Source organism: Urocampus carinirostris, chromosome 18 (genome assembly GCF_059441175.1).
Source record: "Urocampus carinirostris isolate Australia breed hairy pipefish chromosome 18, RoL_Ucar_1.0, whole genome shotgun sequence".
Lineage (NCBI taxonomy): Eukaryota > Metazoa > Chordata > Actinopteri > Syngnathiformes > Syngnathidae > Urocampus > Urocampus carinirostris.
This window is the reverse complement of record NC_142366.1, coordinates 27,287,184-27,305,591: the sequence shown is the minus strand read 5'-3', so window position 1 is coordinate 27,305,591 and position 18,408 is coordinate 27,287,184. Positions and strand designations below refer to the sequence as shown.

General features: G+C 41.3%; 1 protein-coding gene and 1 pseudogene across 2 annotated transcripts in view; one reads left to right on the top strand and one right to left on the bottom strand.

Moving 5' to 3' along the window:
* vav3a (vav guanine nucleotide exchange factor 3a) overlaps positions 1-18,408 on the bottom strand; it is a 178,683-nt gene that overhangs the window by 82,043 nt on the left and 78,232 nt on the right. For both annotated transcript variants that reach the window (XM_088322515.1, XM_088322516.1), the window contains 6 exons: positions 12,629-12,737; positions 12,429-12,527; positions 7,284-7,352; positions 5,565-5,668; positions 5,385-5,484; positions 2,622-2,717 (listed from right to left, as the gene is read on the bottom strand). In XM_088322515.1, the coding sequence (XP_088178641.1) occupies positions 2,622-2,717; positions 5,385-5,484; positions 5,565-5,668; positions 7,284-7,352; positions 12,429-12,527; positions 12,629-12,737 (577 nt within the window). The remainder of the gene's footprint in view (positions 1-2,621; positions 2,718-5,384; positions 5,485-5,564; positions 5,669-7,283; positions 7,353-12,428; positions 12,528-12,628; positions 12,738-18,408) is intronic.
* Positions 13,397-13,537, top strand: LOC148348769 (U2 spliceosomal RNA; annotated as a pseudogene).

Sequence of the window (18,408 nt, the reverse complement as noted above, 5' to 3'; positions counted from 1 at the left end):
GGTTGTTTTTGCTTCTTTCATCCCTATATGACCAAATATTATGTAAAACTATGCACAAAATGACTTAAAGGAAGAGGGAATAGAACAAAAAAGAAAAAATACCAAAATGAAAAAGTAGTGAAAAGCTGAGAAAAAAAAAAACAAAAGGAAGAGAAAAAGAAGGAAAAAAAAATTTAAAAAAAGAGAAAGAAACAAAGGAAAAAAGTAAATAGAGAACAAAAAGAAAAAAGTTAGCTCGGAAAAAATGAACACATTGAGATCTTTTTTTAAAGGAATTTTAAAAAATAGAAAAAAACAGGGAAAAAGAAGAAAAGGTTTGTGTTGCATTCAAATAATTTCCAATGATATCAAGTGAAGCTTGTTTCCAACATCGTACTTCCACTAAAAAATGTGATTAAATACAGTTCTGTATCGACTCAATAAGCCCACAAAAATTTTAGTATTATGCGTCAAAAGATACCAGGAAAAGAAAAAAGGAAATTTTGTGAAAGAATTGTTGTAAAATCAAATGATGTTTGTAGGCCGTACAACCTTTGCAATAATACATGAGTCAATTCATTCAAAAGTGAAAAAAAATTTGCATTGCCGGAAACTCAGCTTGACGTCAAGTTTTGGACATGTTTGGTCATGAATTATCTTGCCACACTTGGGATTGCTGTTGCTCACTGTTGTTTCAAGCGTTGCTCACCGACTTTGTGTGAAAATGACAGGGAACATTGGTCGGGACCCCTAGATTTTTGAGCATGCGAGTCCCCGGGACCCATCCCTTTTCACAGGTAAAACGAACACTGGTATATCTGAAATTGCTTGCCAGTGCCGGGCTGCGGCATAAACAAGACATCTCGACCGCAACAGCGGAGGATAAGGAAGGACGCCGTGCGTGTCTTCCACCCGGCCCAATAAAAAATGGCGCACAATCAATCCCAGAGGGAGATATGTATACAACGTATACGTTTGTTGCTCCAATCCCCCGCGTCAGTCACGCTCAACCGGGTATTATTATCGCCGGCGAGATGGCAGACTTATCAAAAACCCGGCTTCCACCGGCACACGTCTTGGGAGATACGAGGGCGTACAAAGAGATAGCCCGGCCCGGACATGATTGGACTCGGCGAGAAGGAAGGACGGGATGGGAAGGGAGAGAGACGGATGGAATAAAAAGAGAGATTCGAGCAGAAGGAAAGCTGCGAATGCTTCGGACGAATTACAGCAGTGGTGAGGACTGGTTCAAAAATGGGGGTACGCTCGAGGTGGGATCTTGGGCCCGAATGGTAAATGTTAAAATTGAGTCAGGCTTCTCTGACAGGGTTTTATTTTTTTATTTTTATTTTTTTTTTGTTCCTTGAAGAGCTACGTAGCATGCACTTACTTTTAAGTCAAGTCATTTTTATTTATATAGCCCTTAGTCTCAAAGGGCTGCACAGCAATCATCAGGCAGTGGGCAGGGGACACCCTGAACTGGTTGCCAGCCAGTCGCAGGGCACACAGGGACAGACAAGTCACTCGCTCATTCACACCGAGGGACAATTTGGACCGGCCAATCCACCTGAAATGCATGTCTTTCCTCAGTAGGGTCGCGGGGGTGCTGGAGCCCATCCCAGCAATCATCAGGCAGTGGGCAGGGGACACCCTGAACTGGTTGCCAGCCAATCGCAGGGCACACAGGGACACCTATGGACAATTTGGACCGGCCAATCCACCTGACATGCATGTTTTTGGAATGTGGGAGGAAACCGGAGTGCCCGGAGGAAACCCACGCAAGCACGGGGAGAACATACAAACTCCGCACAGGAAGTCTGGAGCTGGATTTGAACCCACGCAGGAGGTTCCCAAGACAGGAACTGTGCCGCACATGCGCTAACCACTGCGCCGCCGTGCTGCCCCATATAGTTATTCATTTCATCTCATCTCATTAGCCGTACCGCTTATCCTCAGTAGGGTCGCGGGGTGCTGGAGCCCATCCCAGCAATCATCGGGCAGTGGGCAGGGGACACCCTGAACTGGTTGCCAGCCAATCGCAGGGCACACAGGGACAGACAACTCGCTCATTCACACCTGGATTTGAAGCCACGCAGGAGGTTCCCAAGACAGGAACTGTGCCGCACATGCGGCTTAAACAGTGTCTGAAATAACTTCTGCCTGGGGCGTGCATCTTTTACGTCGGGTGTACAATTTACAACAAATTTTTCTAGAAAGAAAAAAGAAAATCCTTTGTTTTTATTTTTTTTTTAAATATTTTTTACAAATCAAACGTTTGCTTTATTTCGATTTCGAAATCTTCGTTCGGTTTGAAAATTTCGGAATTTCGGTTGGTTTGGCAATTTGCATACTCGGCAGCCGATCAGAAGCCTGCATCGAATAACTTCGTGCTTTCAGATTTTTCCGAGAAAAGAAAAGTGGATAAGTGGTTAGGAATTAAGCCAAAACCTCAGCCCCAGAAGAAAGATTCAAAAGAAGCTGACAAAATGTATGACGCTACAAAACGTAAATGTACATTAACTCGACATTGTCTCGCGGGCCAGATTAAATCCATTGGCGGGCCTGTGACGGCCCGCTGGCCGTCTTTTTGACACAGCTTTTCTGAAACAATCCATAAAAAAATACATTTAAGAGCACTGTACCTGCAGAAGGAGGTGGTACTTCAAGACCCGCTGCATGGGAACTACAAGCAGATCCCTCAGGGTGAATTTGCCGTAGTTGGCTCTTTTGGAACATTCCTGAAAATAAAAAAGGGATACTTGATTACGGCCGAATAAGATATTACATTTATCGATATTAAAAAAAAGACTTGATACTAGTCTATTGACTATAGTATTCCACCAATCAGCTTGTTAGAAATATTCAAAGCATTTGTGTGCCTCTTTATAAAATATTGGGATTTTCTATAGCAGTAGTAGCAATACTTGGTCGTTTATCCTCTCGAATTCTGCGTAATGGGTGCAAGGCACTGGAGATAATGGCAACACAATATGGTACTTCACTGTACTAGGTATTCACAATGTATACTGTAAATATTTTAATGTTGTGTACCCATTTCCTTAGTGTAGTGGTCAGCATATTTGTCTAACACAAAAAAAGGTCCCTGGTTCAAGACTGGTTGCATTATATGTTGGCTTGGAGAGGGATGGGCATTAGTAGGCTGTATTTGCCCGAGACACATCATAGTGGTTAAGGGATCCAACCAACCATTTAGTGTTTACATAGCACCTTCGCCTTACATACAAAAGGTCAGCAGTTCGAGATCTGGTGGAAACATATGTTGGCCTGGAGAGATGGGTGCAACCAGGTTGTATTTGCCCATGACACATCCCAGGAGAAACGGTGCTACTATGACTGGAGTGGTTAAGAGACCAACTGTTTAGTGTTTCCGTAGTGAAGTGGTTAGCACATTCGCTGAACACACAATAGGTCACCAGTTCGAGACCAGGTCGAAACATATGTTGTCCTGGGGAGAGATGGGTGTCACCAGGTTGTGCTTGGCCATGAGACCCCACAGGAGAAATTATGTCCCTAGGATCCGTGTGGTTAAAGGATCCAACCAACCATTTAGTGTTTTTGTAGTTAAGTTGTTAGCACCTTTGCCCAACGCACAAAAGGTCCCCAATTCGAGAGCTGGTGGATACATATGTTGGCCTGGAGAGATGGGTAGCACCAGGTCGTACTTGCCCATGACACACCACAGGAAAAATGGTGCGTCAAGGACCCATGTGGTTAAGGGATCCAACCAACCATTTATTGTTCACATAGTTAAGTGGTTAGCACCTTCGCCCAACACAAAAGGTTTCCAATTCGAGACCTGGTGGAAACACATGTTGGCCTGGAGAGATGGGTGCCACCAGGTTCTACTTGCCCATGACACACCACAGGAAGAATGGTGCCTCAAGGATCCATGTGGTTAAGGGATCCAACCAACCATATAATGTTTTCATAGTAGATTGGTTAGTACCTTTGCCCAACACGCAAAAGGTCCCCAGCTCGAGACTGGGTTGAAACATATGTTGGTCTAGAGAAAGATGGGTGCCACCAGGTTATACTTGCCCATGACACACCACAGGACAAATGGTGCCTCGAGGGCCCTTGTGGTTAAGGGATCCAACCAACCATTTAGTGTTCCCGTAGTTAAGTTGTTAGCACCTTCGCCCAACACAAAAGGTCTCCATTTCGAGACCTGGTGGATACATATGTTGGCCTGGAGAGATGGGTGCCACCAGTTAGTACTTGCCCATGACACACCACAGGAGAAATGGTGTCTGTGTGGTTAAGGGATCCAACCAACTGTTTAGTGTTTCCATAGTTAAGTGGTTAGCACCATCGCCCAACACAAAAGGTCTCCAATTCGAGACCTGGTGGATACATATGTCGGCCTGGAGAGATGGGTAACACCAGGTTGTACTTGCCCATGACTCACCACAGGAGAAATGGTGTCTGTGTGGTTAAGGGATCCAACCAACTTTTTAGTGTTTCCATAGTTAAGTGGTTAGCACCTTCGTCCAACACAAAAGGTCTCCAATTTAAGACCTGGTGGATACATATGTTGGCCTGGAGAGATGGGTAACACTAGGTTGTACTTGCCCATGACTCACCACAGGAGAAATGGTGTCTGTGTGGTTAAGGGATCCAACCAACTTTTTAGTGTTTCCATAGTTAAGTGGTTAGCACCATCGCCCAACACAAAAGGTCTCCAATTCGAGACCTGGTGGATACATATGTCGGCCTGGAGAGATGGGTAACACCAGGTTGTACTTGCCCATGACTCACCACAGGAGAAATGGTGTCTGTGTGGTTAAGGGATCCAACCAACTTTTTAGTGTTTCCATAGTTAAGTGGTTAGCACCTTCGTCCAACACAAAAGGTCTCCAATTTAAGACCTGGTGGATACATATGTTGGCCTGGAGAGATGGGTAACACTAGGTTGTACTTGCCCATGACTCACCACAGGAGAAATGGTGTCTGTGTGGTTAAGGGATCCAACCAACTTTTTAGTGTTTCCATAGTTAAGTGGTTAGCACCTTCGTCCAACACAAAAGGTCTCCAATTTAAGACCTGGTGGATACATATGTTGGCCTGGAGAGATGGGTAACACCAGGTTGTACTTGCCCATGACTCACCACAGGAGAAATGGTGTCTGTGTGGTTAAGGGATCCAACCAACTTTTTAGTGTTTCCATAGTTAAGTGGTTAGCACCTTCGTCCAACACAAAAGATCTCCAATTCAAGACCTGGTGGATACATATGTTGGCCTGGAGAGATGGGTGCCACCAGGTTGTACTTGCCCATGACACACCACACGGGAAATTATTTATTTTTCCCAATACACAATACACTCGAAGGCACTGTTTTGCCGTTTACCAGAGATGCTAGAAAACAAAACTGAGTGAAAATAACCTCAAGCTTCATGCGTACGTCCTCTCTGTCTTTGCATATATTGTCCAGTGTGGCAATGGCCGTCTCTACATCACTGCAGTATTTCCCATAGATTAGCAACCTAAAATACACATAAACGTATATATCGGTGAGTAATATCACAAATACCTGATTTCCATACAAAGTATGTGGTAAATGTACCTTTCTTTGAAAGTAATGAAGATCTGGTGAAGGTTTTGGGCACTTCTGTGTTGGACCGAGTCTTGAATTTCTTGCAGTAAACATTTGTGAACTTTCACCAGGTCCTGAAATACACACAAAAACATCCATACCGGTCAAACTGTACGTTTTTTCCGTACAAAGTACGTTTATTATGCATTTTAAGACGTGTAGGACCTACGAAAAAATCTGTTAATCAAGTCAAACGAGTTCGCCGCGGCAGCCTCTATCTCGGTATCGTTTTTTTTTTGTTACAAACGAAGCGAGCGGTTTGATTCTACTGTGCCCATGCGTCTGCCGCCTGGGGATTTCCCATCATGCATCATTCAACATTGGATTTCATGGGGTAGTTGTGCAGTGAAAGGAAGTCCGTCTCTTTTTAGAGAACCGGCTTTTTCGGCCAACTCATCAAAAAGAGCCAACTCTCAAACGGCTCACTTGCTTTGATGCATTATATTAACGGATGATGATGTTGTATAAAGAAGTTAGGAAAAAAAAGAAGTATAAAAGGAGAAAAAAACAGGTTTGTGGTTATCCCTTTACTATTTAAGTATATTACCAACAATAAATTTATGCAGAAAATGAATTCATAATTTAAATAAGAACATTTATTATTCTGAAAACAACAGGCAGGGTTGATTAAGTCAATTTGAAATACATGTGGTCTTAGAAAACATCGGATTTCATGTGGTAGTTGTGTAGTGAAAGGAAGTCCGTCTCTTTTTAGAGAACCGGCTTTTTCGGCCAACTCATTAAAGAGAGCCGGCTCTCAAACGGCTCACTTGCTTTGATGCATTATATTACGAATTATTATGTTGTATAAAGAAGTTAAGTAAGAAAGGAAGTATAAAAGGAGAAAAAGACAGGTTTGTGGTTATCCCTTTTATATTTAAGTATATTACCAACAATAATTTTATGCAGAAAATGAATTCATGATTTGAATAAGAAAATGTATTATTTTACTTAATTATATTTGCATGTATTTTTTACCTTCTACAGTGAACGTCCAAGCGACTTCATTTTTGAACTTTTTTGATAATAAACCTCATTCATGTCGAGCAACTCAGTATCTCTCAACAAAATGTTAATTAACAATATATATGATATAACAAAAAACATGTACAATATAACATGTTAAACTACATAAATAAACACGTTTGAAAAAAATATGGTGTAAGATTATTTTGTATTTTTTAGGGAAAATACGACAATTTGTAAGGACATGGAGCCCTGGACGCGACAGGTATGCAGTTTAGAAAAATAAACGAGTGCAAATAATACATTTTCAAACATAACTGATATGCTTCGAAAATTTCGTCAAGAAAAAGAATGTGCCTTGGCTCAAAAAAGTACAAAAACGCTGCAGTATAGCGTTCATAGACCGCATAAAAACTTGCAAAATTATAAACTGGTCTCTGGCGCCATCTAGTGGTTCAAACGTCTCAACGCGACATTTCCCGGATGTAAAAATACAAGATTCCTCGTGGAAAATGTGCATTAAATTGGTATTTTACACCATAAACTGTGTAAGTATCATTCCTGTTTATGATAACCTTGAAAAAATACTGCTTGGTGTCATTTTCAACCTTTGAATGGTTTAAAAACATAAATTAAATTTCATATTTATTTTGATTTACGAGCTTTTTTCCTTGATAAGAGTTCAAATTACGAATATGTCAATAAAATAAGTTAAAAACTTACCGGTATATTCACAAACACCTTCTCCAACTCCGACGCTGATAAAAATACAGTGAGAGGTGTCATAAAGTTCTGTGGGAGAAGGAAAGAGAAAAAATAAAACTCGGCCCTTCAAAATAAAAGTACAGTGCCCACTCCCCAAGAACGTGTTTGTGTATTACCATATTTCAGGGTTCAAACTAAGAAAATGTGAGACGCGATCGGGAAAAGAGACCAAATTTATTGAAGATGTTTTATTTTGCTAAAAAAAAAAAAAATTAAAAGTAGGCATTGCAAAAAGATTGGCCCCCTTTGAGTTTAGTGGTATGTCTCTATAATTTTGCACATCTTGAAACAGAAATAGTTGGCAGTGCCCACCCAAAGGGAAACTGGATGTAGTGGTGAGGGCAGTCTGGGAAAAAGAAGAATAAAAGACAAACAAAAGAAGAAAAAAAAAAGGAAAATAGAGGTGAAAAAGAAACGAAAGACTAAAAGAAAAAGAAAAAAAAGGCAAGGAAGAATATGTAAAAGAGGAAAAATCAAGAACAAAAGAAAAATCTAAAAATAAAGAAACAAAAGAAGAAAAAAAATTGAAATGAAATCAGGCAGAATAAAAAGAAAGAAAAAAGAAAGAAAAAGGAGCAAAAAGCTAGGAAAAAACAAAGCAAAATAAAAAAAGGAAAATATAGGAGAAAAAGAGAAAAAAGTAATATAACAAGCAGGTGGGAAGGAAAATCAAGAAAAAAGTTAGGGAAAAATAAACAAAAGTAGAAAAAGAAAAGAAAAAAAATGAAGAACAACATAAGAAAAAAACGGGGGGGGTGTTGGGGGTAAAAAGCTAAGCGGCACAGAACCAAAAGAAAAAAAATGAAAGGGAATAAGACAGAAAAAAAAAAAAAAAATCAAGAAAAAGAAGTAAAAAGCTAGAGAGAAAAAAAGGAATGAAAGAAAAAATTGGGAAAAAGCATGGAAGAATTTGTAAGAGGAAAAATCAAGAAAAAAAGAAAAATCTGGAAAGACAGAACCAAAAGAAGAAAAAATTAATTTTAAAAAAAGCAGGAAAAAAAGATTACATCCCTTTGTTTAGCATATTACTAATACAATTATTTTAAAAAATATTATTCCACTAAATAATTATATAATCTATTTTTTTCACTCTGCCGTTTTTTCAGCTTACCCAACTTTTAAACTTAAGAATATTAATTTTTCATTGCAAATAAACAACAAAATACAAGAATAATCTATAAAAAAAATAATCTGAAAGCTAACCGTGAAAAACACCTAAAAAACATTGGAAACAGAGCTTTGCAAAAATATTTTGGGGGTAAAAATAGTGGTGCCTACACGTAGCAACGGCCCTGCTGCAGGTCATTCAATGTGATCATGGGAGTCTTGGTCGCTTCTCTGATTAGTTGTCTTCCCAAAAGTTTAGAAGGATGGCCTGGTCTTTGTAAGTTTGAAGTGCTTTTATGATCTCTCCATTTTGATAATATTCCTTGCACAAAACTTCTAGAGATGTGTGAATTGTGTAAAATATTGCATCCCATTCCTACTTTGAACTTTTCCACCTGCTTGGTGTTTTCTTTATCCTTTATGATACTGTCATAAGGCTTCACAATGCTATCTATTCAGATGTATTCTGTTTGTGGTTTTTAGTCATTTATGTCGACATTGGATCAAATAGAAATAATCAGGGAACTTCTGGAGTCAATTGGCTGAGCTGAAAGAACAGGGGGGCAATCATTTTGCAACACCTCATTTTCTTTCTTTTTTTCGATGTAAATGTTGGAAAAAATTGGTTATGATTCACGGTTGTGTCTGACATGATGATTCTTAGTAAATATTTTTAGCTTTAAGTTAGAAGCCTGAAATGTGGCAATATGCTATTGCTATTGGGGGGTTAATCATTTTGCAAGGCACTGCTCGCACATTCTCAGCGCACAAGAAAATCTAGCCAGCGCACAAAAATCAGGGCTCAAAATTACTAATTAAGAAGCGACTTAAGTCAAAAATACACGTTGTGTCCTTAATGCGGTATTTTGAAGTCGAGTCGAAGTAGAATGAAGTTGAGTAAAGTTAGTAGAGTTTGTCGAGAACTGGCTTCTTCGGCTCGGCTCACTAAAAGGAACCGGCTCTTTCGGGTCCTAAACTCTTTCGGGTTGTTTTTGCTTCTTTAATCCCAACATGACCAAATATTATGTAAAATTATGCCCAAAATGACCTAAAGGAAGGGGGGAATAGAACAAAAAAGAAAAAAATACCAAAATGAAAAAAGTAGTGAAAAGCTGAAAAAAAAGAAACAAAAGGAAGAGAAAAAAGAAGGAAAAATTTAGAAAAAAGACAGAAAAAAAGAAAAGAGAGAAACGTCGGAAAAAAGTAAATAGAGAACAAAAAGACAAAAGTAACAGCTCGGAAAAAATAAACACAATGAGATTTTTTTTTAAAGGAATTTAAAAAAAAGTAGAAAAAAACCACGGAAAAAAGAAGAAAACGTTTGTGTTGCATTCAAATAATTTCCAATGATATCAAGTGAATCTTCCACTTCAAAATGTGATTAAATACAGTTGTGTATCGTGCAACCAACCAAAAATGTTAGTATTATGCCACAAAAAATACCAGGAAAAAAAAGAAATGGAAATTTTGTGAAAGATTTGTAAAAACAAACGACGTTTGTAGGCCGTACAACCTTTGCAATAGTACATGAGTCAATTCACTCAAAAGAGAAAACAAATTTTGCATTGCCGGAAACTCAGCAAAATGTAACTTGATGTCAAGTTTTGGACATGTTTGATAATGACTTAGTTGCCACACTTGGGATTGCTGTTGCTCACTGTTGTTTCAAGCGTTGCTCACCGACTTTGTGTGAACGCTGGAAAATTACAGGGAACATTGCACAAGAGGTCATTATAATAAGTCGCAAAATCGCTGCAGTCTGCAAAAACAAAGACCACGGTCTGGTTCAGGACAATAATCTCATTTTCCAAGTTTGCAATTCTATGATTTCCTCTCGGGGAAGGAAAAATAACCTCCGCCTCCTCCTCGTCACCTCGCGGCAGCATGCTAAATGAAACCATCCACTTGATATCGAAAGCCATCTAGTGGCGCACTCCGCCGGGAAATCAAGACGGGCTCTTTTTCTGGCATTGAGCACAAAACAGGAAGACAAGAGGCGTCATCTTGCTGGAGTGCTCTTCAACCGCTCCCTTGGTTCTGTGCTAGCCACTGGATTTCCACGTAAGACATGATTGTAATCAAGGAACGCGTCGGTTGGAGTGAAAAGAGGAAAATGCTGTGATGATATGTTGCGAAAAATACATTGTTACTCGATTGGCTGAGATTTTTTTCAAATTCTAAGCAGAGGCGTGCCGTCAGGGGGTGGGATTGGGGGGCACTGCCCCACTTGTAATCTTGGAAATATAAAATAAGAAATATGTGAAATGGTTATCTTGATTCAGTTTTCCTGTCCTCGCTCATTTAGTATGTAATGTATTACTGTGCAGAGCATCTACTGTCATGGTTGCCACGGCACCCAATTGGCCCCGCCCGTGTGTCACAGTTGCCATGGCGCCCAATACGCCCCAACCAATTGGCACCAGCTGCAGCTTGTTGACAGATTGGCTCCCTGTCAGTATTTAAATGCTGTCCTGACAGTCCCCTTTGGTCGGTCCGTCTGCGAATCTCTGTTTTTACACGGCAAGCTCTTTTTTGCCTGTCCTGTTTTTTTGCTCCCGTTTTTCTCCCGCTACGATCTGTTTGATCTCGACCACGACTGCTCTCCCGTCCCGATTTACGACCTGTTTTGATCTCGACCACGTCTGTTCTCTCGTCCCAAATAACGACCCATTTTCTGATATCGACCACGTTTTTGCTCGTTATCCCGGCTACTGACACGTTTTTCTGTTCCCGACACCGCCATCGCTCACCACGGAAGTCCCACATCCACGTCTGAGCAACCTACTCCCCGCGACCAGCAATCTCCGGATCGTGTGTGGACTCCTTTCCCTTATTCCCAATAAAACTGTGAAAAACATTACGCGAGTAGGTCCGGTCTCCGTTCTGGTCTTGACATCTACAGATGCAAGGTGAGGCATGCAATACTCTTGCCTCATGGCAGAGGGTGATACTGAGACCAAGAAGTCTGATTTAGCGCAACCTTGGACAAAAACGACGGTTTTTTTTTCTCCCTTCGTTATCATCGTGGCAGAGAGGGATGTCGTTTCGTGAACGTCTGCAGGGACATGACCGCCATGGTGACCGAAATCGTGTGATCACGTAGACCAAAAACATCGGGGGCTGTTTATTCTCTGGAGTCTTCTTGGAGACAAGTATCTTTAAGAAACTTAGCAATGTCCAACTGTTGTTTACTCAACAAAGCTAAAAGCTAGAAAAATATTTTTTTTTATATGATGAAAGATCATGGTTGAAGTTTTCTGTCCTATGCCTATGTCATAATTCTTCTAGTACCGATTTGGCCCCCTTGATTGGCGCCAACAGCCGCGGGACCTGATTGGCTGTTGGTCTCTTTTTAAACTCCCGTCTTCTGAAAGGAACCCAACAGACCGTCTGCGAACCAATGCCTTCAGCTAGGCAAGCCTTTGTACCTTCTGACACTATCCTGCCCTGTTTTCCTGCCGGATACCTGTTGCTGACCTTGTTTTCTGGACCCGTTTCTGCTTTTACTCCTCCGTCCCGGCCATTGACCTGTTTTGCCCTGTTTCCTGCCTGACACCTGTTGCCGACCTTTTTCTGGACCTGTTTCTGCTTTTACATCTCTGTCCCGGCTATCGACCTGTTTTGCCCCGTTTCCTGCCTGATACCTGTTGCCGACCTCTTTTCTGGACACGTTACCGCCCTTGCTCTCCCGTTCCGGCTATCGACCAGGTTTCCCGCTGCTTACGACCGGGAAATGCCACTTCCGCGTTCCTGCCATCAGCTACCCATCTCTGACGATCATTGGATGGTGGTAGCAAGCGCCGCTCTCTTTTTCGATAAAACTGAGTAAAACAAACGCTATTGGGTCCTGTCTCCGTTCCTGGTTTGTGACAGCCTATATAAAAAATGTCTCTCTTGATTTGAGAGAATCAACTTTATGCTAGGTTTAGGAAAAATGCTAATAATTATCGTTTAAATACAGTGTGTTTACATAGCCCTAGTCCACACACTGTTTACCTTTTCTATGGAGTCCAAAGTGTCGGAGAACTTCTCCTCCGTCTGCTTGATTTCCCTCAAACAGCAAGCTCTGATGTCAAGCTCCTGTTTCTGGAACACCTACACGAAAACGCGCCATTAGAACTGAGAAGATGTGGAAAAAACGATTTCCACGCTTATAGAGTCACAGCCATCTGCTGCCAGGCGAAGGCGTGACCGACCGGGGGAGCCAGAGCTTCGGTTTTCATCAGGTCTTCGTAGATCTCGCCGCCTTCTTCGTCGTCGTAGACGCAGTCGTAGAGATCTTCCTCATCGTCCACTCCGTTTTCACTGCGGGACACATGAGACATTTAAAATGGCAATCCATAATGATTACCGTAAATTCCGGACTATAAGCCGCTACTTTTTTCCCTAAGTTTCAACCCTGCGGCTTATTCCGTGATGCGGCCAATTTATGTATGAGCGGCGCTCGAGTGTTGCTACCATTAATTGCCCTGTCAAAGTTATTTTATTATTATTAAAGCTTTGAAAACTCTCTCGGTGTACCGTCTTTCTTTGTAAATATGTGTAACCCATGTATAATATGTATTTGCAACTGTATGTTTTTGTAATGTATTTATTTTAGACACTTATTCTGATATGTTTTGCACGGGTAGATGGAAAAATGAGGGGCGGAACAAACGCGGGGTGCCGAGTTTAAGTGGGGACCGCTAAAGGTGAGGGACAGACAAGGATAGAAGAGGGGGTAAAAAGTTGGTTAAAGAAAAAGGAGTTGCGTGAGTAAATGTGTTCATCTGATCTATTTTTCCCACCCTTACCTTTGGAAATATACACTTTTTTCCTTGGATTACTTTCAACGGGACCCGGACTCTGCAGGTCTGCATCAAACCTTAAGTACAGGTATCATTTTCCGTTCATTTCGCTGGCTGCGATTTTTGGACTGTGGACTTTAACGAAGGACATTACGGTCTGATGGATAAGAACCAATAAGGCCTTGCTTGGCCTTTTGATGCTAGGTCCTTAGCTTGGCCTCTTTGATTTTTGCATTTCGGAGATGGAATATGAGCTTGCTCTGTCCACTCCACGCATCGGCCCGGTATTGCAGTACCTCCGGGAACGGTGCATTCGCAATGATCGCGGCAAGGCTTTAGGGCTAGGACCTTAGCTTGGCCTTTTGGCTGAGAGTAAGTGTCCCGGCTCCTAGGCTTTGTAGCGTATTATGAACTGACCGATAACGGATAATGGATAATGAATAACGAAGATAGAACAATAACCCTTAAAAACCCCATTTAGTTTCAATCGCGGGACTTGAAGTCGGGTTTGGGTTGATTTTGTGTTTGTGTTACATGTTTAAATGTGGGAGCATGCGGCTTATATACAGGTGCGGCTTGTGGATGTACAAAATCGGTATCAGGTGCGCTCTATAGTCCGGAATTTACAGTAACTGTAAGGTTTCTCTTTAATCGAAGCGGCAGCCTTTCCAGCAAAACGCAATTATTTTTCTTTGATGAAAAAAATAAACTCTTAAAATGTGATCGAAAATATAAATATCTGGAGTCATAACTGTCAGGACCAGAACGGAGACAGGACCCACTCGCGTAGCGTTTCTCACAGTTATATTGGGAAGAAGGGAAAGGATTGCACACACGATCTGGAGATCGCTGGTCATGGGGAGCAGGTAGCCCAGACGAGAAAGTGGGACTTCCGTGGCGAGCGATGGCGGTGTCGGGAACGAAAAAAACGGGTCGGTAGCCGGGATAGAAGAGCAACAACGTGGTCGATATCAGAAAATGGGTCGTTATTCGGGACGGGAGAACAGACATGGTCGAGATCAAAACAGGTTGTAATTCGGGACGGGAGAGCAGACGTGGTCGAGATCAAAACCGATCGTAACGGGAGAAAAACAGGAGCAAAAACACAGGACAGGCGAAAAAGGGATTGCCGTGTAAAAACGGAGATTCGCAGACAGACCGATTAAAGGGAACTGACAGGACAGAGTTTGAATACTAACAGGGTGCCAATCTGACAACAAGCTGCAGCTGGTGCCGCACGGGCGGGGCTAATTGGGCGCCTTGGCAACCCTGACAATAACAGATATAGTAAACAAAATGGATAAAATGATCAAAATGTTCTATCATGATGGTATTATTTTAATTTTTGTCATGTGTTTCTTTTTAAAATCATATAAAATCTCCTCCACCCACTGGAGTGCCCTCACGTACCCCTCAGGGTACCCGTACCCCATTGGAGAACCGTGCCTAAAATGTATTAAATCCAAACAAATGAACTGCATCCACATTTTGCCAACAGTCCCCTGAAATAGAAGCTTCAAAACCATTGAAATCTCTCTCTCTGAGATAGAAGAAGGCTTTGGAAGAAATTGGGCCAGGAGTCTTGTTTACAGTGTAGGTGGATTATATCATCTTGACTTTGTTCACTTCCCAAAAATGGCAGCTTGTACAGTTTTGCTTATTTTAGTAACAGTGTCGTGCAGTCTTGGGAGGCAGGGGCGGCTGTGCCTCACCCAATGTTCCCTCTAAGCTGCGCACGTGCGCAATCGCGCACTGCCCGCACATTCGCAGCGCACAAGAAAATCTAGCCAGCGCACAAAAATCAGGGCTCAAAATTGCTAATTGAGAAGCGACTTATAATAATAATATAATAATAATAATAATAATAATTTCCTTGTATTGTCATTCTGTGTAACAATGTACACAGAACGAAATGTCGATTGCATCTGACCCGATGCAGCCGCAGCCAAGAGAGGGCGCCGCCGACCACTTTTTAAGTCTTAGGAATGACTCGGCCGGGGCGCGAACCCGAACCTCCCAGTCTCAAAGCGGGCGCCTTACCATCTAGGCTACTGAGCTGGTATAGGCTACTGAGCTGACTTAAGTCAAAGTTACAGTGCATGAAGGTAAAAATACACGGGTTCCCCCGACGTTGTGTCCTAAATGCGGTATTTTGAAGTCAAGGTCGAAGTAGAACGAAGTTGAGTCAAGTCAGTAGAGTTTGTCGAGAACCGGCTTCTCCGGCTCGGCTCACTAAAGAGAACCGGCTCTTTCGGGTCCCAAACGGCTCTTCGGGTTGTTTTTGCTTCTTTCATCCCTACACGACCAGATATTATGTAAAATTGTGCACAACATGACTTGAAGGAAGGGGGGGAAATAGAACACAAAAGAAAAAAATACCAAAATGAAAAAGGAGTGAAAAGCTGAGAAAAAAGAAACAAAAGGAAGAGAAAAAAGAAGGAAAATTTCAGAAAAAAAGCCAGAAAGAAAAGAAACAAACAAAGGAAAAAAAGTGAATAGAGAACAAAAAGAAAAAAGTAACAGCTAGGTAAAAATAAACGCAATGAGATTTTTTTAAAGGAATTGAAAAAAAAAAATGGAGAAAAAAAAAACAGGGAAAAAGAAGAAAAAGTTTGTGTTGCATTCAAATAATTTCCAATGATACCAAGTCAATCTTGTTGCCAACATTGTACTTCCACTAAAAATGTGATGAAATACAGTTCTGTATCTCTCAACCGACTAAATAATCCCCCAAAAATGTTAGTATTATGTGTCAAAAGATACCAGGAAAAAAAAATGGAAGAAAAAGATTTGTAGGCCGTAAAACCTTTGCAATAGTACATGAGTCAATTCATTCAAAAGTGAAAAAAAATTCAGACCCGTAAGGAAAATGACAGGGAACATTGGCTTCACCTGTCATCATGGAAAAATACAATGGAAAATATATTGAATTATTATATTTATTCGGTGTTCAAGTACTTTTGGATTTTTTGGGGGATCGCTGAATTTACTCGTCATGGTATTAATACAATTAGTTTTATTGGAAGAAAGAGAAAGGGTTGCGCCCACCATCCAGTGATTGCTGGACGCTGAACCAGGCTCGTTGACTGATTGGCTTCCCTCCTATTCAAGCTCAGTTCTCTCACCCTTTCTCAGTCCGTCAACAAACCTCTGCACCCGCAAGACTTGGGTTTTGACTATGTCCGGTTTCCTGGTTGTGTTTCCTGTCCGGTAGCGTTCCCGTCTATTTTGCCCGGCTATTTTGTAATATCGATCTCCAGTTTGGTTTTCAGTTTGATATCGATCTCCATTGTCTGGTAGCGTTCCCGTCTAGTTTGTCCCGTTTAATTTCGATCACCATCACATCCACGACACAGCATCATATCCAAACAGAAGAACAGTTTCAGCGACAGACAGTCTTGTTCCACGGACAGACTGAGGAGATCATTTCTTCCTCATGCCATGAGGCTCTTTAAATCCACCCAAGGGAGTAAAAGCCCACATTAAACCCTACCCCCACATTTGCATATTACCCTATTTTTATTACAGTGTGTATTTTATGTAGCACTATTTAAATACTCTATATCAACACGTTATATCGGGTATTTCTGTATTCTATTTTTTTTATTTTATTATTTTATTTTTCAAAACAAGGATAGTGCTGGAAGTGTGAATTTTCCTACGGGGATGAATAAAGTATCTATCTATCTTTATCTACATTATCTATCTATCTATCTATCTATCTATCTATCTATCTATCTATCTATCTATCTATCCAGTGTCTGGTATCATTTCCATCTATCTCGTCCTGCTTGTTGTCGGACTCCAGTCTCCAGTGCGTGATATCCATCCTGTCTGTCCCCTCCTGCCCGGTATCGACCCCATCCGTCCGGTATCTGCTCGGGCAATTGGTATCGATCTCTTCATCCTCTGGCTTCCTGTCATTCCACGCCAGACTGCTGCCTTACATCATCCGCCGAATCACTGGCGTTTGGGTTAACGTGCATGATTGCCCCATTTCCCGTAAAATAACACTTGTGTTCGAAACGTCACGCATGTGGGTTCTCCTTCCGTTCGGGTTCCTGAAACTAACCTATTTTTCCATTATCTTGAGGCAATTAATTGACATTCAAACGATGATATTTAGACCTGATCGAAATGAGCAAATGGGAAAAAAACAAGATGGCTGCCTTCCAGTTGACGCTCATGAAACAAATGTCCCCTGAACACACCACAGCATGTTTCCAGTAGGAGTGAGAAGAAATGACTGCCAGGCGAAAGATGCTTCATGATTTGACTCAGAAGTCATGCTGTTCTGGGCGATGAACGGAAAACAAATGTGTCATCTCGCTGATTCTGAAGTCACGACGAAGAAAAACCAGAAATGCACTTGTTGGTGATTGATCTGAAAGTAACAGTGTGTATTATTTGACCACTAGATGTCACTGTATCGTGTAGTGCAACCGAAAAAACACGAGGAAACATACTTTTGTTGCTGTCCCCTGTAACATTCAACATGAGGCCTTCTAGCTGGCCTTACTGTCGCCATCTCGGGATCAGATTGGCTATTTCGACTATCAGCTACAAGTGCCATTCGCTTACAGTGCTCAGACGCCAGCACAGTTGATTCTGAAGGCCTTGGGCAGATTTTATACAAGCTGACGACACAAGTTTCCTGAATTCTGATTGGATAAAAAACTTCAACCTAAAACTGCTCGTAGCAGTGCAACCAAATTGATGAAATATATAATGAAAAGTACAAAATATGGAGAATATTTATAAACCTGTATACATTTCAGAAACACACAGACGCTCCCCTACTTATGACTATTGGGTAATTGCAGCAGCATGATGGTGGACAATTATTTCAGCATATTCAAGGTGATGCTCATATTACAGAAAACAAATGCAAATTTCTTGAACTAAGTGTATTTTTTTAATCCTCTTTTTATAGGATAGTTCCTATATTATTGTTTATTATTTAAGAGGTTTTTACCACTCTAAGGTGCTAATTAATACTCGATGAATACCTTTAATTAATAACCTTTAAACTGTATCTTCGTTGGACCGATAGAAGATTGGAATGGGCTGCTTGGAGTGGTTGTCAGTCGGGAGCTGAAGTACCCAATTTAAGATGTTTTTACTACTCTAAGGAGCTAATAAATACACGATTTTCCTTTAAAGTGTATCTTCGCTGGACCGATAGAAGA